Raw genomic sequence first — 21,413 nt, 5'->3', positions numbered from 1 at the left:
TTAAGATTTACGTATTTATGCTAAAGAACCCATTCTTCCTTATAAGTGTGGTGGCCAGCTAGGGCTTGCATCCACCCTTCACCCATCCCACGCCCATAACATAAAGTACCCATTTATTGTCCCATCTTAGCCCATGAAGGGTCATTTCTGTCCCCTGCCCACTGAGAGTAGTGTAGGATGTGGTGAGGGATAGAGGGGAGGTAGGAGTAGGCAAGGAATGGGTATATTTCAAGGAGGAAGTGTCTAAGTACGCAAAGGTGACATGTAGAACAAGGAGCATGGTCAGGAATAGGAGGAATGGTAGTGAATAGTGGAATAATGTGAAGAGTAGTAGAAGAGAAGAGGTGAAGATATGTGGATTGGTTGTAAGATAGGACTAGGTAATCATATCAGAAGTACAAGAAAAAGAGAGAAGCAAAACATAAGGTAAGGGAGGTAAAGAAGATATGTAAAATGGAGTAAGAGCATGATAAAATTTGGAAATGAATAAAAAGATATTTTGGAAAGAAGTGAAGAGAGTGAGGGGGTGTGAGTCAGGTAGAGAGGAAAAGGTAAAAGGTTGGACATAGGTTAATGGAAGTGAAGGTGGTATGGAAAGATGGGTGGAGTATTTTAAAGAGTTGTTGAATGTACAGAAGTTAGGGATTGATTGATTGTGGCAGTGGGAAACTAAGAAAATGACAGAAATAGGAAAGTATAGAGTACAAGGAACAATGAAAATTATGAAAGCTAGTAACTAAAGTAAGGCACTTAGGTTGGGTGGATGTATTTACCTAGCTGTATTTTTCTTTCTATGTCCCTCTTATCCCAATTTAGTAAGTCTACTCTATCAAGGATTTTCATACCTCTCATGATTCTGTAGTCAACAAATCACCTTTCTCTTTTATTGTTCCAGAGTTGGTAATTCTAGTTTTGACAGTCTCTTTACATGACAAGTTTTGAAAGTGTTGGTAAGTAAAGGCCACTTTTATCGATCTTAGCTAGTTGTAGGTTTCTCCGACAATTTTGTTTACCTGTTTATCAGGGGACATATCCTTTGTGATGATTACTCCTAGGTCATTTTCAGATTCCACTTTCTTTACTTCCTTTGGACCAATTTTATATTGTCCTGATATAATAATTTTTAAATGTTGAAGTCCACTTCCCACTTCTGACTCCATTCCCAAACCCTGTTTAAATCTCTGCAGCGACTTGTAATCCATTTCAGTACTCCCTTTCTTCAACAGTTTTGTGTCATCTGCAAAGAAGCTCATGTAACATTCCACACCTTCATCCATGTCATTTACATAAATAGGAAACATTATTGGAGTCCATACTGATCCCTGTGGAACTCCACTAATCACCTCTTCCCAAATGGAACTCATATCTCTTAGCACTACTCTCATTTTTCTTCCATGCAACAAGTCCTCCATTCCAGTTTTCTTAATTTGTTCCGAAGAATACAAACTCTTCGGTACTCCTTACAATAGGATACTTTGTGTAGCGCAAATATTTCTACCGCTAAATTAAAATCCTCACTCTGTGGGTCTGGGCAATGCTTATCCTCAGTAAGGGGCCCTGTTGGGGCAAGGGGGCCCTTGCCCTCCACCACAAGTCTTGCACACTATACCTGTACTCCATTCTCTTCGCGGTAGTCAACGAGTCAACATCTCTCAACTATACCTGCTCCTATTTAGTTTTTATTGATTTCCCCCTTATTGGGCCAATTTTAAGTCAAAATCCCTTATTAGCACGGCAGCAAACCGTTAATTAATCAACGGTTCAATATTTAAGTTGTGTGCCAAAAATCAAGCAACCCGCTTCGATCGTCACCAGCTCACTCCCAGGATGCTAAGGAGTTCGTCGTCCTTCAATTTCATCGGGGTTTACCTACGCCATCCTGTGTCCTGGAATTTCTTGAGTGCCCTCTCCCTTTCCTGTATTATTCCCCTAACTGCCACCGGGTATCCTACCCTTCACTGTAAGTATGGAATCTGGTTCCAGTGTTGTTGTTGTTCAAGATAGGTTGTGTGCCTTCGCCGAAGGGAGATATCCCTGCCTCACCCCACTACCGCCAGCACAAGCTGACCCTCATATTTGGTGTATAAAGTGTAGAGCTCTCAAGTGTTCACCTTCATCCCCGTGTGAGACATGCACTCAATGGGATGATAGTCAGTGGTCCGTGTGCTTTCATATTCTCAAGAAAGTGCATGCAGGGAAAAAGGTGCGCAAGCATAGAAAATGGCTTCCACCTTCACCCCCCAAAAACAAGAGAAGGCAGACTACGACTTCAGAGGAGACGAGCAATTCTCTCCCTCCTCCAAAGCGTAGTAGACAAGAAGGTTGTACAACTTCTACCTTGAGTCATTCTCAGGCCAAGTTGTCCTCTATTCCTTCAACCAGGGCGGTTAGCTTAGACGGACATGTGCCACCGGCCACCTCTAGCTACCGCTTCTGTACGAGTTTTTTCCCGGATGAGGTCGCTTGCGGCTTGCCCTTGACCCTTCCCGGAAACTCGACACTGAAACAGACAAAGAACCCGGGTTCGAAGACAAAGAGCCCCTCAGCCTCTTCTACTCAGGAATCCCGCAGTACGCATAAAACCCATCCTAGGAAGAGCCGGGTGATCAACGGAAACCTTTCTATGCCCTTTAATCACGAGGACAGAGGTGAGCCTACGCGTGCGTTACTTGCGGGTAAAACCACCTCGACCAGCAGAGAGAGCCTCTCCTTAGGGTCCCCTGGACCATCTGAACCCAATCGTGACTCTCTAAGCGGGCATTTACAGGAACTTCTCCCCACTATCTATTCCCTCTTTCACACAATGAAAGAACAGATGATGGATGAACAACGCGAATTCATCCAGGCAACTCAAGAAAAGTTCCTGTTGAACTCTGAAGTTCGAAAGGATTCAACACCCACAAGAGCCCCCCTAGAACATGTTCCAGCTGATCGGAACCCCCCCGAACTGATCAGGGATGAGGTTGAAGACGCAGTGTTTCTCGCTGACCGGACAGACTCCAGCTACGACGATGATGACGTCCACAGCACCGGGGATGAGAGGGCAAGTTACCAAACTTCGCAGGATTCCCAGTCAGAATCCCCGATGGTTGTTAAACCCTCCTTCTCACAGATCCTCTCTAAAATTAGGAGATCTAATCAACTGGGCCCTCCACAAGAAAAGGAAGCCACGTTCGAGTCGGAAATCTTCAGGACGGGCAATTTTCAGACAACAAAACCACCTCCAATCCAACTCCCATGGAGTACACAGACGGTAAGAGCCATGAACCAGGCCACCGACGCACTCACAAAACAGACAACCGAGAAACCGCACTGGTGCTCTGTTCCAGTGGAACAACAAAAATGCTTCTACGTCCCATCAGGGACAAACCTCAAAGAAGCCTCAATCCCGGTTCGGTTACCAGAGCTTGTCAAAGCGGACGTGGATTCACTACTTAGATGAAACGTCATCCTTTCCGGCAGAGAATCCAGGGACCTCGTTCAGGGCCTGGCTCTCTCTCTCGTGGTGAACTCCAGACTGGAACGTGTCTTGGCTTCAGAAAGGGAGTTTTTGCCCGAGCTGCAACCCCAGGAGGAATGCAACCTCCAGGCTCTATTAGAAAGCTCGAGCAGAGCCCTGAAGCATCAAGCGGCCTGCCTCTCAATGTATTGGGCCAACATCGAGTCACGCAGGAGAGACACCATCCTAGGGGACCCCAGTGATCCCCTCCTCAGAGAAATTTATGCTCCATTGAAGAGGGCCCCCCTTCTAACCCACATGCTGATTCCCCTGGACATGGTCGATTCAGCAATCACAAGCACAAACCAACTGATGCATAACAGAGCCATCAAGAGAGTAGCCGTCCCTACCTCGAGGCCAAGGCCAACTCCCCCATCAGCCCCGAGGACCCCTCAGACGCAAAGACAGCCGTTTCCTCACTCTAAGAAAGAAGAAAGGCCACCCCTCCACTCCAAGTTGAAAATGCAGACAGCGAAGCCCCGCCCCTTTCCGATTAGAGAACCTAGACACAAACATCATAGAGGCTCCGGACCTCCCCACAGGAAATTCTAGGAATTCTCCAGCCCGTCCGCACAAGATAGGGGGTTGCCTCTCTCTCTACTGGAGAGCATGGGAAGAGGCCGGGGCGGAAGACTGGACCCTACAAGTTATCAAGACAGGCTATCATCTTCCCTTTCATGCTGTCCCAAACCTCTCCCCCTATCCCATCCAAGTCAGCAGCCACCACCCGGACTCAGCTTGCGGGCAGGCCCTAGCGGAGGGAATCTCCGTTTTGCTCCAGAAAGGAGCTTTAGAGGAAGTCTCGACTCCGGACCCAGGGTTCTACTCAAGGCTATTCTTAGTAGAAAAGACAACAGGGGGGTGGAGACCAGTCATCGATTTGTCTCCACTCAACAAGTTCCTTTCCCTGACGAAGTTCCGAATGGACACCCCAGAGTCCGTAAGGGCGTCTATCAGGGAAGGGGACTTCATGGTGTCACTGGACCTCCAAGATGCCTATTTCCAAATACCAGTGCATCCCTCCTACAGGAAATTCCTTAGAATCGTCCACAGGGGCAACACCTTCCAGTTCACCTGCCTATGCTTCGGACTTTCCACAGCACCCCAAGTCTTCACCAGTGTTCAAACTCGTTTCAGTGTGGTTCCACTCCAGGGGAATTCGCCTACTCCGTTACCTGGACAATTGGCTGATCCTTGCACATTCCGCCCAGCTATGCCAAGAACACCTGAGAATGGTCCTAACCTTCATCCGGAAATTGGGCACTGTAGAAACCCGGAGAAGTCGGATTTCTTACCAAAACAGAGAGTCACGTACCTGGGTATGGTCCTGGACTCCTCCCTAATGAAGTCCTTCCCAGTAGAAAAGAGGATCCAGAATCTCACTTCTCTAGTTGCACAGGCACTATCGACCGGGTTCCTGACGGTGAAACAATGCCAAATCCTCCTGGACCATATGGCCTCCGTAGAGAGATTAATCCCCAGGAGCAGACAAAGAATGCGACCGCTACAGTGGCTCCTCAAGTCTCAGTGGGCCCCGCAAGAGGGAGAACCCCTACAATACATCTCCCTCACCGAAGAAGTCAAGGATTCTCTGCTCGTGGGGATGCCCCTCGGACCATCTTCCGAAGTCCTCCTGATCTCCGATGCCTCCAAGGAGGGCTGGGGAGCCCACCTCAACGACGATCACGTCAGCGGTTCCTGGTCCACAGTTGAGCGGACAGCCCATATCAACTGGCTAGAGTTGAAAGCAGTACTCCTGGCTCTCCATCACTTCAAGGATCAAGTCTCGGGGAAATTAGTGGGCATAATGTCGGACAATTCCTTGATGGTAGCCTACCTCAACAAGCAAGGGGGCACAGTCTCCCAGGACCTATGCCTTCTGACTATGGACATCCTCAATCTAGCCGAGAATCTCCCAGGGAAGAGGAATGTCTGGGCGGACCACCTCAGCAGGAAGAATCAGATAATCAGCACAGAATGGTCCCTCCATCAACAAGTAGCAAACTTCATCCTCAGCAAATGGGGCTCCCCTCTAGTGGACCTTTTCGCCACAAGATGGAATCACCAACTCCCAATATATTTCAGCCCTCTCCCGGATCCTCTGGCAGCAGGAGAAGATGCTCTTCTGCAAAGTTGGGACAACCTGGACACCTACGCTTTCTCACCATTTCCCTAGCTCCAGAAGGTACTCCAGAGAGCAAGAAATGCATCCAACCTTCGGATGACTTTGATTGCTCCTTGGTGGCCAGAAGCCCCATGGTTTCCAGATGCCCTCGATCTAGCAGTAGAAGAGCCTCTGGCCCTTCAGGGAAGACCAGACCTTCTATATCATCAACCCATCAATGGGGCTTGGCACAAGAACCCTTCAGCACTCAATCTTCACACGTTCAGACTATGGTCTGGATCCTCCCAAAGAAGTGTTTTCCCAGAGAGGTGGCGGAGGACATGTCCACTCCTATTCGCTCTTCCTCAGCTAACCTTTATCAAGGGAAATGGAATGCCTTTGCAGAATGGTGCCACTCCAGGAAAATAGTTCCAGATCAAGCCACCATTCCTGAGATCGCCTCCTTCTTCCACTTCCTCAGGAAATCCAAGAAGATCTCCCTCTCGGCAGTGCAAGGCTATAGGGCAGCTCTAAATCAGGTGTTTTCTCTGAAGGGAATGGACCTAGCCCTTTCACCGGAAATTTCCATGCTCTTCAGGCACTTCAAAAGATCGTGCCCCCCCAGGGAAATCAGTTCTCCTCCATGGGATGTGGCATTAGTCCTGAACTCTCTGAGGGGTCCCCCTTACAAACCCCTCCGAGAGGCACATCTGAAGGACCTCACCTTGAAGACAGTTTTTCTGCAAGCCCTAGCATCTTCCAAGAGAGCAGGGGGAGTTACACGCCATCTCTTATAGAGTCGCCCATTCCAAAGGATGGAAAGAGGTCTCCTTCACTTTCATGCCTCAATTCATTGCCAAAAACCAAGATCCTGCCAAATCCGACCCTAGGTTCTGGTCCTTTAGTGTTCCGTCCTTAGACGAATTTGTAGGGGGAGAACAGACGGAAACAGTACTATGCCCGGTACAAGCCATCCGGACCTACCTCAAGAGAACTGAACATCTTAGACCAGAATTAAAGAGGTTGTTCGTCTCTACTAAAGGTAAGCCGAAGCCCATCACTAAAAATTCAATCTCTTACGGGATCAAGGAAGTCATCTGCAGAGCCTACGAAATGAACCACACAGATTGCCCTAAAGCAAAAGCCCATGACCTGAGGGCAGTGGGGACCTCCCAAGTCTTCAGAAAGAATTTGTCAGTCAACCAGGTTGTTGTTGTTCGCTAGACTGTCTGTCCAAGCAGTCCCGTCTCCCCAAGGAATGCCACAGCCAAAACTGGGTTTTCCCACAAATCCTTTATAGAGTGTATGTTGTGTTGTTTGCGTGCATGATTGTGTATAATGCAGTCTTCCATTATGTGTTGTATGGTATGGGATGAAGTGTTACATCCTGGGCAGCTGTTCACAATGCGGTCATCCAGCCTCTTCTGGTAGCTTAGAAGTGCACCGCAGTCTGGCCAGGTGGACTCTGTCCTTTCATGGGAGAGAGGATTCAGAAAGGTGGATATCAGGGGGTCTGGCATGCAGCAGTGTGTTGTCTTTCAGTGTGTTAATGGAGCGGTGAGTGATATGTTTATGAATATGTTTACGGAGACTGGTATTTGGTGGTTGTGGAGGAAGAGAAGAGAGTATCTGTGTGTGATACAGATCTTTGGGTATTTTAATGTTTCTTGGTGTGTGTGGGTGTTCTGCTATGTAGTGTAGTGGGTGTGATGTGTTTGTGGTGGCTGCGGGAAGTGTTTGTGTGCCTCTCATGTCGAGGTGGTCCTTGACTTTGAGGACTTTTGTTTCATGGTGTAAATGGTCTGTAGGTGTTGTATTTGTGCAGCCTGTAATTGTTTTTAGGGCTTTGTTTTGTATGATTTGAAGGGTGTTGTGGTGTGTCTCACTGAGATTAGGAGCCCATGCAGGACTCGCATAATTCATCACTGAGCGTATGCATTGTTTGTATATTGTTGTATTAGTTTCTTTGTTTTGTCCAAATATTGTTCCAGTGATTGACTTAAGTGCGTTAAGTCTAGGTGTGCATTTGTTTTTTATGTTTGTGATGTGTTGTTTGAAAGACATGGATACACCAAGAATTTTCGGTGTGTTTGTGTGTGGTATTAGAGTGTTGTTGATGTAGAGATGAGGTATGTATTTGTGTTCTTTTGTCCAGTTGGTGAGAAGTGTTGCTGTAGATTTGGTTGGAGCTATTTTGAGTCTGTTTGTGATGAACCATGTGTTGAGTGTATCAAGGTATGGTTGGATTATTTCTGCAGCTTTGTCTGTGTTACGATGTGTGCATGTGATTGTTATGATGTCTGCGTAGGAAGAGATTTGTATTTCTGAGGTGTCTGGTGTGGGTAAGTCATGCATGTATAGATTAAAGAGCATGGGGGATATAACAGAGCCCTGTGGTACTCCATTCTTAATGTTTCTGATGTGCGATGATTGGCCATTATACGACACATAAGCATTCCTACCTGCCAGATAATTGGCCAGCCATCTTTTGGTGTTATTGTGTATGTTTGGCCCCCAAGAGTAGGGGGCCAAACGGCGGCAACCAGCCCTGGCCACCGGCTCTACACAGGTGGCACCGATCCCCAAAAGGAGCTACGACTGCCTTGGGGAGTACCACAATCTTTTCTGGAGAGTTGAAGTATACTCTAAGTATGCCTAGTAAATATGGTTTTCCATGTTCACCAGAGGATTCCTGTCCATCATTTATCCTCATGCAGTCTCTGAAAAATGTAGGTAAATGGTTATAGTTGATTGACTATTTTGATTGTTTAATGTATGTCTAAAGGAGGGGAATGTGCCAGAGGACTGGAAGAGTGCTTGTAAGGTTCTGCTATACAAAGGGGAAGGGGAACATGCGAATGTAATAGTTTTAGAAGGATCAGTCTGTTGTGTGTCATTAGAAAGGTATATTGGAGGGTGTTAGGTGAGAGGATTAGGAGAGGAACAAAGGGAATAATTGGTGAGGACCAGTGTGGATATAGGAAAGGTAATGCGTGCATGGATCAAATTTTATGGTGAGACAAATTTGCAAGTTTTTGGCAAAAGGTAAAGATGTTTTTTGTGCCTTTATGGATTTGGAGAATGCTTATGACAGACAGGAAAGCATTGTAAGAAGTTTTGGAGATATATGGGATTGGGGGAAAGGCTGTGAAGGGCTGTCAAATGTTTTTACATGAGTAGTAGAGCTTGTGTTAGGATTAAGAATGGCAAGTGGGAGTGGTTTGAAATGCAAGTGGAGCTGTGTTAGGGCTGAGTTTGTCAACATGGGTGTTCAATGTGGACATAGGGTGGTACAGAAGGTAAATGTAAGAGGGATGGGTAGCGGACTAGAGATGGTTAGAGAAAGTGAAATGAAGTGGGAGGTGACCCAGTTGTTGTTTGCCTATAACATTGTGCTTGTTTCAGGATTAGAAGATGATCTAAGGCAGTTAGTTTTGGGAAGTTATGTGATAGTAGGAAGTTAAGTAAATGCAGGCATAAGTGAGGTGATAAGATGTATAAGGGGTGAGGGTGGTAGTAAGTTAGAGGTAAGTCTTATAGGAGACAGGTTAGAGGAAGTGTATAATTTTAAGAGTTTTAGGGTCACATGTAAGATATGAAGGAGTGGGGGTGGAGGTAAACTGTAGAGTGAGTGAAGCAAGTAAATGTCTTAGAGGAATGAAAAGTGTCATGAGAAGTAGGTATCTAGGAATGGATGCAAAGTAAGATTATATGAAGAGGTGGTGGTGTCTATGACACAGTATAGGGTAGAGACTAGGAATTTAAGAGAGGCAGAGAGGCGAAATTTATATGTTTTAGATGAAGTGTTTAAGAAGTATGGTGGGTGTTGTGAGGATGGATAGAGTGAGAAACAAGAAGGTGAGGAGGATAACTGGGGTAGAAAGGGAGCTGGTATATAGGGCTGGTGAGAGATTACTTGGATGGCTTGGGCACATGGAAAGGATGAGTGAGTAAAGATTAGCAAAAAGAGTTTGTAAAGCAGAGGTGGATAGAGTGATCTTTAGGGGAGGACCAAACACGAGATGAATGGATGGGATAAGAGGGGCTTTGAACAATAAGGGAATGTCTGCAAGGGATAGGTGTGGGTGGAGAATGGTTGTGAAGAGACAATATTTTGACAGAGGGCAAAGGGTGGTGGATGGAAGTAGAATGGGTGGGAGTGGGTATATGCCTTTTGACTTGGCTACCTCCCTGGTAAGGGGTAAAAAACCCTTGGTATATAGATAGACAAAAGAATTTCTCTTCATATGCCCTATTTTTCAAGTGGGAGGGGACAAATGAAGCAGTTTGTTCTGCTGTTGATGTGCTGTCTTGCTACATTGCTTTTGGCATGAGCAATTGATGTGAGACAGGGATGATGCTTCATCCATGAGGAGCTGAGATGAAAGGGAAACAAATTGGTAATGAACAAGTGGAATTAGGTGGGGATGGGTGCATGCCTTGGCCAGCTACCTACCTTATAAGGGGGAAGAAGCCCTTGGTATATACATATATATACCTGAGGCTTTTTTCCCCCTTACAGTTGAGGTAGCCAAAGTCAAAAGGCATTCCACTCCCACTCATTTCACTTACACACCCCACCTTCACCACCTCTCCCTCTCATCTTGGCCCCTGGATGATGGGTCATCCCCGTGTTTCATGTATCGCTGTGGGTCATAGATTTAATTTTATTTATTAATTTTATTCTCCAGATGGCTGTGCTTTATGTAATGTGGTGAGAGGAATGGTTTAGTTTGGGAGATTTTTACATAAAACTGTGTGCCTGTAACTTGTTGCTGCTTTTGTGTGAGGTTCTCTTTTGAGGTGGTTTTAGTATATACATACACGAACTGCTTTTTTTCCCCTTACAAGGGAGGTAGCCAAAGTCAAAGGCATAAATCCGCTCCCACCCATTTCACTCTCACATTTACCACCTCATTTACCACCCCTCCCTCCCCCTTTTCTTGGATCCTGGATGATGGGTCATCTCAGCATCTAGCCCACAGCCCTGGGTCAGAAGTAATGCAGCAAGACGCAGCACATCCACAGCAAGGCTGCTTCATTTAACCGGCGACCCCTCCATCTCCATCCCCTCATGCAGAAAAAGAGAAGATTGGGAGAAATCCCTTCAGGCTGTGTCAAAATATAATTCACACACACCCCCTCACTCCCCATGCATCACAGCATCATCCATACACAACCATTCTCCACTCACCCCATCTTCTGTTTTCTCCCTTCCTTGATAGACATTCCCCCTCTTTCCCAATGCCCCTTTTACCCCATCCATCCATCTCATCCTTGGTTGCCCCCACATATTCTCTCCCTCCACCTCTGCCTTTCACACCTTTCCTAATCTTTCTTCACTCATTCTTTCCATGTGTCTAAACCATCCCAATACTCTTTCATCAACCCTATCTCTCAACTCCCTTTTCAACCCCCACTCTCCTCCTCAACTCCTTATTTCTTATTATATCCAGCCTAGAAACCCCTAGGCATTTCATCTCAAACACAAAATTTAAACTCTTCCTCACTTATGTTCCATGTTTCTGCCCCATACAGTGCTGTTGGCACAATCACCACTTCATACAATCTCCTCTTAACATCCATTCCCAAATGTCTGTTTCTCATTAAATTTTTTAATCCCTCAAGGTATTTATGGCTTACAAGACGCACTTTTTTTCTCCTAAAAAATACCCTGAAAATGCTAATGCGTCTTCCAAGACGAATGTTGTATTGCAAGGCAACACCCAGGCTCATGTAAGCTTGGACACTTGACCGATAGCGACCTGGATTTGTATGTTGAGTCATTACACTATGATGTTAGCTTAAGTACTATTTAATTCAACCTTTTATATTATGTAAACTCAGTACTTAGCTGTTACAAGTACTGTATTTCCAATACCATAATCCTTCCTGGAGCCTACTCGGCGTGTGGAGAAAACGGGCCGTTCCCTCGTCTCATAGCAACACATACACACGAATGCACGCAAATGCCAGGTGCCTTTATCAGTTACCACCAGACTATCACACGTGTCATAAGATTTTTTGTCCTGGAAATTATCACCCATGGCTAGTTCATCAAAACGGTTTAGTTATACTATCGCATACAAGCTACAAGTTGTACGATATGCCAAAGAACACTGTAAAAGAGCAGCAGAAAGACACTTTGGACCACCGCCTACCGAAAAAATGATTCGGCAGTGGAGTTTTATATATCTACATCCATATTTTTGAAATTTTTATCTTATTTTTATGAAAATAAAACCACCCTTGGACAATGAAAAATGTATAGTATATTTACTAATCACCAACCAGTATCATCGCCATACAAACAAAATCGGACAAGTGATTTCGTAATGTAAACAATACGTCCAATACGTGTCGTCCTTGCTTCTTATGTTTTTGTGTTCAGTGGTTGGGTATATGGTGAATGTGTTCTTGTATGAGAATGACTTCTTTTTTTTTCTTAGAAATTTCTTTCAAATATTAGGGTGCGTCTTCCAAGATGCAGCGTCTTGCAAGCCGTAAAATACGGTACTTGCTTCTCTCAATCTACATTATATCTCCACCTCCACTCCTCCCTTACCTGCCACATTTGCCCCAATTATCTAAAGCTATCCACTTCCTCCAGTCTCCTTTAATACTTCCAATTTGCTGCCATCCTCTTCCCCTGTACATCTCATCACCTTACTTTGACCCACATTTATCTTCAATTTCCCTCATTTGTACACCTTCCCAAACTCTGTCACTAACTTCCTTAATCCCTCCTCTTATCCTGCCGTAAGTGCAGTGTTGTCAGTAAACAACAGCTGGCTTATCTCTCATTCTTCTCCATTTTCTTTAACCATCTCCAATCCCTGGACCATTACCCTTGTGTTTTCTTCTTGCACCACTGCATCCATGTATAAATTGAACTGCCAAGTAACATAACACCTTGGTGAAGTCCCACCTTTACCTCAAACCACTCACTCTCTCCATTTCTAATTCTAACACAGGCTCTACTACTCTTTACTGCACTTAACAGCTTTCCTACTATCTCATATATCTGCAGTACCTCCCACAGTGCCTTCCTGTCTACCTTGTCATAAGCTTTTTCCAAATCCATAAAGGCCCAAAAAACATCCTTACCTCTTCCTAAATCATTCTCACATATCTACCTTACCACAAAAATCTGATTCTCACAACCCCTACCTGTCCTAAATCCACATTGTTTCTCACCAATTACTCCCTCTGTTCCTCTTCTAATCCTTTCAAACAAAACCTTCCCATAATCCATCCTAACTACACTCAACAAACTGATCCCTATTTACTACATTCACACTTTTCCCTTGTAAAGTGGAACTATACAGGCACTCCTCCAGTCCTCTGGCACTCAGCCCTCTTTTAGGCAAACATTAAACAACCTCGCCAGTCAGTCCACCATCATTGTACTTCCCTTTTTTAGGCACACTGCATGATGCCCATCTAACCCAAGTGCCTTACCTGCTCTCATCTTTTTAATAACTGCTTTCACCTTGTCTTTTCTTACTTCTCCATTTTCCTCATTCATCACTATCATTTTCTTAGCACTTCCCACTGCAACTACCTTTCCCTCCCTATCCTCCTTCACATTTAGTACATACATATATCTCTATATATATATATATATATATATATATATATATATATATACACACACACCAATGGCTTTTTCCCCCTTACAAGGGAGGTAGCCAAAGTCAGAGGCATAAATCCACTCCCACCCATTTCATCCCCACATACTCCACTCACCAAACCTTCCTCCCTCTTTTCTTGGCTCCTCCTGGATGATGGATCATCCCTACATCTCACCAACTGCCCTGGGTCAGAAGCAATGCAGCAAGACACAGCATATCCATGGCAAGGCCATTTCATTTAATTGGCGACCCCCCTTCTCCATCCCCTCATGCAGAAAAGAGAAGATGGGGAAAAATCCCTTCAGGCTGTGTAATATCATTACACATACTCCCTCACCCCCCATCCCCCCACCCACTCCCTTCCATGCATCACAGCATCATCCATACACAACCATTCTCCACTCACCCCAATCTTTTGTCATTTCTATTCCTCAACAGACATTTCCCTCTTTCCAAATGCCCCTTTTACCCCATCCATCCATCTCATCCTTGGTCATCCCCTCATGTTCACTCCCTCCATCTCTGCCATCCATATTTCTTTTACTAATCTTTCTTCACTCGTTCTTTCCATGTGTCCAAACCATCTCAATATTTTTTTTCATCAACCCTATCTCTCAACTCCCTTTTCACTCTATCCAGCCTAGTAACCCCCTACCATACTTTTCAGGCATTTAATCTCAAACACATTTAAACTCTTCCTCACAAATGTTCCATGTTTCTGCCCCAAACAGTGTTGTTGGCACAATCACTCCTTCATACAATCTCCTATTAGCATCTATTCCCAAATGTCTATTTCTCATTACACTTTTTTAACCCCTGAAGGCATTTCTTGCTTCTCTCAATCTACATTCTTTCTCCACCTCCACTCCTTTCCTGCCACTCACACCCAAGTGTCTAAAGCTATCCACTTCTCCCAGTCTCTCTCCCTTATTACTCACTTCCAGTCTGCTGCCAATCTTTCCCCTTGTACATCTCATCACCTTACTTTTACCCACATTTATCTTCAACTTCCTTCTTTTGCACACCTTCCCAAACTCCATCACTAATTTCCTTAATCCCTCCTCTGATCCTGCCACAAGCATAGTGTCATCAGCAAACAGCAACTAAATTATCTCCCATTTTCCTCCATTTTCTTTATCACCAATCCCTGGCCCAGTTACCCATTCCTTTACATCTTGCACAACCCCATTCATGAATTGAACAGCCAAAGTCCCACCTTTACATCAAACCTCTCTCACTCTTCATTTCTAATTCTAACACAGGCTACTCTTGTAGAAATTCTTTGACTGCTCTTAACAGCTTTCCTCCTATCCCATATATCTGCAGTATTTCCCACAGTGCCTTCCTGTCTACCTTGTCATAAGCCTTTTTCCAAATCCACAAAGGCCCAAAAAACACCCCTACCTTTTCCTGAAGCTTTCTCACATATCTGCCTTGCCACAAAAATCTGATGCAAGCAACCCCTATCTGTCCTAAACACACACTGTTCCTCACCAGTTACTCAGTGCCACTCCTAATCCTTTCAATCAAAAAACCTCCCATGAGCTTTCCTAACTACATTCAATAAACTGATCCCTCTGAAACTACTACATTCACACTTGTCCCCTTTTCCCTTGTAAAGCAGAGCTATACAGGCAGTCCACCATCACTGTACCTCCCCTTTTTAGACCCTGCATGACACCTATCTAATCCAGGTGCCTTACATGCTCTCATCATTTTAATAACTGCTTTCATGTCATCTTTCTTAATTTCACCTCATTTTCCTCACTCATTTTCTTAGTGCTTCCCACTGCAACTACCTTTCCCTCCCTATTCTCCTTATTCTCCTTCACATTTAGCAACTCCCTAAAATACTCTGCCCATCTTCCTCTTATGTCTCTTTCAATGATCTCTCCATTTGCACCTTTTACCTTTTCTTCTCAGCTTGATTTGCCTCCCCTTCCTCTCTTAATTTCCTTTCAAAACATCTTTTTATTACTTTAAAAAGTTGTCATACTCATACCCCATTTCACATCTGCTCTCCCTTTTGCCTTCTTTAATATATGCTTTACCTTTTTCTTTGTACTTCATATGATTATCTCATTCTATTTTGCAACCAATCTGTGAATGCCCATTTCTACTCATCTACAACCTTCATTGCTTGGTTTTAGTGTATTCTGTTATTATTCTTAATCCATTTTCTTGATTGTTAAATACCATGCTGTGGTTTTGTAGTCAGGTATTCTTCAGAGCTGTTTATACTGTTTTATTTCTGCTAAGGATGTCCAAAACCAGTGCTGGCTATAGATCTTAGGTCTTTCATGCATGTTGAAGGACAAGTATATAAAATGTCGGACCTCAGATTTTAGGTTTTTCTCTAATGGCAGAAGCTGACCATTTCTTTGATTCGTGGTTTTCTGGGGGTAAGCAATGTCACTAATATCTGTATCTGTTAATTCCATTTTCTAAAAGTTTTTAAGTAGAATATTCAATGTATAAATATAACAATTAGTGACCCAACCTAGTCATTATCTGGTGACTACTGCTATATAGGCTTACCCCATGTAGGGGTAACAAAAACAAAATTGTAATTTGCTTTCATATATCAAACAATTCTCCCATAGCAGAAGGTAAAGAAAAAACAGTGAACTATTGGAAATATAATATATTTTGCATAAATCCTTATTATTTGGTACGATTTGTTAAGGGTTACTTAATGCTAAAATACAGATGCATGGATCAAGACCATATTCTACAAACAAATGACTACATAAATAGTTCAATTGTTTTTTTGTGTGGAATGTAAACTATCCAATTTTGGTTAAAAAAAATTAAATACATATTTGTATATCATTGGCACGTATCAAGCCAAAGACCTGATTTGGTATGTTGAATATTCTGCTATGTACATATATTTTGATTAGGCTTGACTCAAGATTTGCTCAATGAATACAAAACTTAAGTTAGATTGCTTTCCAGGCTGGAGCTGAATATCAATTACAGTAGCTCTTAATGTAAAAGATTGTACAGTCCAAGCTTGGAGTACTGCTCAGAACACAGAGTAACAGATTTCTTTTTCCTTTCCTTGAGGATTTTTAAAAAAGTTATTCTGAACCATTTACTTGTATACAAGAATGTGATGAAATCATTATTTGAACCAAACAATGCTTTATGTAAAGCATAGGTGATGAGCCCCATTGAGTTTGCCGCCTTAATGCTCTCTTCATAAGTGTTGCTGAAGGACTGTCAAAGATATGTCACCTTTAGTCTTCCGCAGAAGGTCAATAACCTCTTCAGTCTTCCAGGTATGTACATCTTGCCCATTGACCTGTTGGATAAATTACAGCACTTTAATTTCCAGTTGACAGAATGACAATCTTGATCCTTGTGTGATTGTGAACATGTTAATAGCATTGGTGATTTGTGTAATCTTTTGGTTCCCAATATATTGTTGTTCTGTGATATTCTGCCTGTCATCCTTGTCAACTATTTTTTTTGTACTTGTCTAGGAACAGTCAAGACTTATTACTGCTTCCAATACGGTTCCTTTGGGGAGCACTTATTGAGCCTGTGAGTACTTGTTAGCTAAGGTTTAAGAGTAATATGTTCATGCTGATTTGAACAAGATTCTTTTAGTTGGTGAGGAAAAACGAGTGTAGGATGCTGTGTTCTTGTGGTTTATTTGATTTCGGGATGTATCTATCTATATACCAAGGGCTCCCCCCCCACTACCAGGGAGGTAGTCAAATCAAAAGGCATATACCCACTCCCACTCATTTCATTCCCACCAATCTACCACCCTTTGAGAAGGAGGAAAGGGTGGTGAATGGGACTGGCTATCTCTCTGGTGCCCGTGGTATATATAGATCCTGAAACCAAATAAACCACAAGAACACAGCATCCTACACTCATTCTCCTCACCAACTGAAAGAATCTTATGCAAATTGGCATGAACATATTGCTCTTAAACCTCAGGCAACAAGTACTCGCAGGCTTCAATAGGCGTTACCCAAAGTGACCGTAATGGAAGCAGTAGATATGAAGTCTTGACTCTGTTCTTAGACATGCACACAATAAGAAATAATTGACAAGAATGAAAGGCAGAACAACAATAACTCAGAGACCAAAGTCAGTTTAAGGATAAAGAATTTTTTCCAGATTGGAGGGATGCTGTTGTACTACCAGGAATGGTTGAACACCTGTTATGGCTTCCACTACTATGGGCTCAACAAAACTTGGATAGGGCTTATGAAGTATTGGGATGGTTTGGACATATGGAAAGAATAAGTAAAGGTGTGAAAGGGACATGGAGCAAGGAAGGGAGATATGGATGATATTTTGATGCAGCCTGATGGAATTTCTCATTAAATTGGCAACCCCCGTCCCTTCATGCAGAAAAAGAGAAGATGGTTAGAAATCCCTTCAGCTGCATCAAAATAGTTTGCACATAACCACACCCCCATCTTTCCTTGCATCACATTATCATCTATACACAGCCATTCTTTCCTCTCCTACTTTCTCCCTTCTTGTTCAACGCCCCTCTCAACCCCTACATCCCTCTCATCCTTACTAATCTTTCCATATGTCCAAACCATCCCAATACTCTTTCAGCAGCCCTATCTACCATCTCATTTTCTACTCCTGCTCTCCTTCTCACTTTACTATGTCCAGCCTTGTAACCCCTAGCATACTTTTCTGACACTTCATCTCAAATTTTTTCTCTTGACCCTCAACTACACTACTCCCAGGATATTTCCCAGCTTTCATTTTCTGTGCAATAGCTGTATTGTCTCCCTCCCTTTACCCTCATAATCTCACCTTGCATACACTCAATAATCCAGACAGGGATAAATAAATTCAAGATTTCCTCACCTTCATCACCCGGTCGCCAATCATCAGTCTTCCATCCTTATCTGCCACACTGTTAGCATAGATAGCAGTGACCACTGTAACATCTCCTTGCGGTTGTAGAGAGAACCCAAGCCGACTGTTCCAGCCTCTGTTCAGTTTGAGTGTCACCATCTGTAAAATGTTTTGAATTTTAATTGACAACCAATAAAGATTACCAAATCTATACATATACTTTTTTTTCCCAGTTTTTAAATGGCTGTTATATATACCCATGTTTACCTTTGGTTTGAGTGACTTGCTAACTGACAAATCCATCTCCTTTCCTTCATCAATATCTAAGGAAGGGTCATCTTCTTCTTCAGGAGTGAAGACTATGCCTTTCCATTTGAGCAAGCCAGACTTCTTGCCTTCAGCTCCATCTCTAGAATTACTACTGTAATCTGATGAAACTGTGGAAAGTCTTGTGTCTTCGTGTGTGTGGAGAGCACCTAGATTGACTGATTGATAGCCTTGATGAAGATGAGAGAAGGCAGGGGTGTCACTTTGAGCAGAGGTTAGCTGAGGAACACTATCTACAGCATCGATTGAGGTGCTTTCAAGACTTTGGGCAGAGGAGGGAAAAGACCTATCTATTTCATGTGGAGGAGTAAACTGTGTTTTTCGAGGACAACTGACCGGGACACTTTTTAGGTCCAAATAGTCAGGTCTCCTTGGTTTTATGGAATCTGAATTTGATGGAGATAATGAAGGTGAATTGGAAATATTGGATTGTGGGATGACTGTATTTGGTGTCGAGGGAGTGGAGTGACAACTATCTGGACTATGATCTGGAACTGGTAAGGACGAATATTGGTTTTCTCCATTCTCTTTAATACTATCAAGGTGCTTCTTCTCCGGCAATGATGAAGATGAGTCATCTTCAGTCTTGCGGACAAGAGAATCCCATCCTGGAAAAGAAAAATTCATGAGTAAAATCTTATGCCATTTGAGTAAAGCTTTTGATGGTTATCTTGCCTACAAAATTGTGTGTTGAATAAGGCTTGAAATATAGTTCTACATAATTACTTTAAAAAGCTTTTCCTTGTACTCACTATATCCTGTCTCATTTCAAATTGCATAAAATCTGACTAATTACCATACTTAAGGCACACATCCATTTTTGTCTAAACCCCCTCCCATCCTTGTACCACAGGGTTAGACTTCTAAGTAAATATTGATTAGTTCCCCCAACATAAATACATTTCTATAACAAAATCAAAGGAAACTCACTGTCAGCAACCACAGATTTTATGTCAGGGCTTGGTGTTTTCTGAAGCCTTCTCCGCCTCAGTGTTCCTGGTGAACCTGTGCACTCCATCATATTAGGAGAGTTACTTGGGGACTGTTTCCGGAAGGCTAAATCACTGAGCATGTCTCTTGCTTCCTTTCGTAATGCTTTGGGCTTGAGCAGCGGAAGTTCAGGTTCTGAAGGCGACACTGGAGACACTGGAGTCTGAGAAGCATCTCTGCAGCAATAACAGAACACATTTAGATGAGTGTAGTTGCTCCAATTCTCATAAACTAACTTTCAGAAAACAAGTGAGGGGGAATTATGAAACAGCAGCAATATTTTTACAAGACGTTTGGAAAACTGCGTACAGGTGCAAAGTGGGGAACTTTATTGCCATAATCATTGCTCTGCTGGGTGGAGCCTTTCTGTTAAAGCCATCCCATATTTGTTGGGTAATGTTTGGGAGTATTTCGCGGGTGGAATGGCCTTTGTAACAGTTATTCCGATGGGTTTTGTGTTAATATTTATGAGTATCCTAAGAGCACAGTGCCCTAAGAACAGTCATGAACCTCAACATGTCCTTAACACCCTTTCCTCCACCATCTTCCTCATCCCTTAGAATATCTCCTCATTACCTCTAGGGCTTGACTTCTTTGGTGCAATATTTTCCCCAAGACTAGGGATAATTGAGCAATTTCATCAGTAATAACAATTCCTCTCCCCTGCTCTCTCCTATCTTCTCACTGTACGAGGTATTGACTGCATCAAGAGTTTAGTGATATCTCTATGAACCAAAACACTCAGTCCTTTATGACTGGAGACTAATCTCCCTCAAAAAAAAGAAGTCTGATCTGTTTTGATTTAAATCTGTCCTGCTACCTTCTATGTCTCCTTTACCACCTCTATGATTCCAGTGTGATATAATTCCCAAAGTTGTTGTTGTTGTTGTTGTTGTTACTTATCCCCAATAAAATACTCCCTATGTTCCCCATCTATTTTAACCTCTTTTATGACCTCTTCAATGTAATAATGTCCCATGAACAGTGGTGGTTACTGCAAATTAAAAATATTCTCTTGCTTCCTCCCTGTAAACATAGAAACCCCATCTACCTCAGGTCATAAAAATTACTTCACTAATAGCGATTCCAACTTGTATAGCCTCAGTATAACTGTTTAAGGACAAGTTTGAATGAAAAATATTCTCACTCCCTCATTATAAACACAAACCCCATCTATATCAATTAGTATAATTACTTCAAGTGATTCCTACCTGTATAGCCTCAGTACAACTGTTTGAGGACAAGTTCTAAGGAAGGCTATGGCTTCCTCATGGCTCATGCTACACATGTCAGTGCCATTGACTGAAATTATCTTGTCACCAGCACGAATTCTGCCATCCGAGATGGCAGGCTCCTTTACCAGAGACCGTATAGTGTGACCCAAGATGCTGTTGTCCTGCTTCCGAAGAGTAAAACCAAGGGAACCTGCGACTTTACTTAACTCCACCTCAAAATCCTGTAAAGAGAATGGTTTTGAAATAATACCTTAACCAAGATTCTAATGTCTATATTCTATGACATCTATAATTTGATCTTGCTGCATATAAGATAAACTATAACAATCTATTTAAGAAAATAAATGAATAGTGTTTACCCCATATGATGTTAAAGATGAAGGTGAAAGCAAGACATGACTAGAGGGTGATACACAGAAAGGTCGAGTGAGACTGGTGGAAACCACCTGAAGACGATCATCAGGAGACTTTACAACTCCCTCCATTTCCAGTGCATTAGCTGGGGGACGACAGGCTTGCAAGGCGACTTCCCCTCCAGTTGTGCGTAAGAACTCCAACGCTTCCTAAATTTGCAAAGAGAAAAATTCCAGGACTTGTAAAATGGCAAATGAAGTAATTGCAAAAACAAAGGAGGCAAAGGATTTAGGAATCTTAATTAGGGATGATCTGTCACTAGAGAATCATATAAACAATGGGATAATTGTTGCCTCAAGTTTCACTGAAATTATTATTCAGTATGGTGCATCAATGAATTATAACACTCAATCTCATTATCAGACTAA

The 21,413-nt window shown here is 43.1% G+C and overlaps 1 protein-coding gene across 1 annotated transcript in view; it reads right to left on the bottom strand.

Moving 5' to 3' along the window:
- Positions 1–15,866: 15,866 nt before the first annotated feature.
- The window catches only part of LOC143028541 (uncharacterized), a 126,838-nt gene continuing 121,291 nt past the window's right edge, over positions 15,867–21,413 (bottom strand). The window contains exons 7-12 of the mRNA XM_076190814.1: positions 20,991–21,194; positions 20,608–20,852; positions 19,337–19,572; positions 18,347–19,014; positions 18,089–18,238; positions 15,867–16,544 (exon numbers count right to left, since the gene is read on the bottom strand). Of these exons, the coding sequence (XP_076046929.1) occupies positions 16,440–16,544; positions 18,089–18,238; positions 18,347–19,014; positions 19,337–19,572; positions 20,608–20,852; positions 20,991–21,194 (1,608 nt within the window). The 3' untranslated portion in view covers positions 15,867–16,439. The remainder of the gene's footprint in view (positions 16,545–18,088; positions 18,239–18,346; positions 19,015–19,336; positions 19,573–20,607; positions 20,853–20,990; positions 21,195–21,413) is intronic.

The sequence above is a fragment of the Oratosquilla oratoria genome, chromosome 9, assembly GCF_046742065.1.
Source record: "Oratosquilla oratoria isolate Oo_2021 chromosome 9, ASM4674206v1, whole genome shotgun sequence".
Taxonomy (NCBI): domain Eukaryota; kingdom Metazoa; phylum Arthropoda; class Malacostraca; order Stomatopoda; family Squillidae; genus Oratosquilla; species Oratosquilla oratoria.
This window is presented reverse-complemented; position numbering and strand designations above follow the sequence as displayed.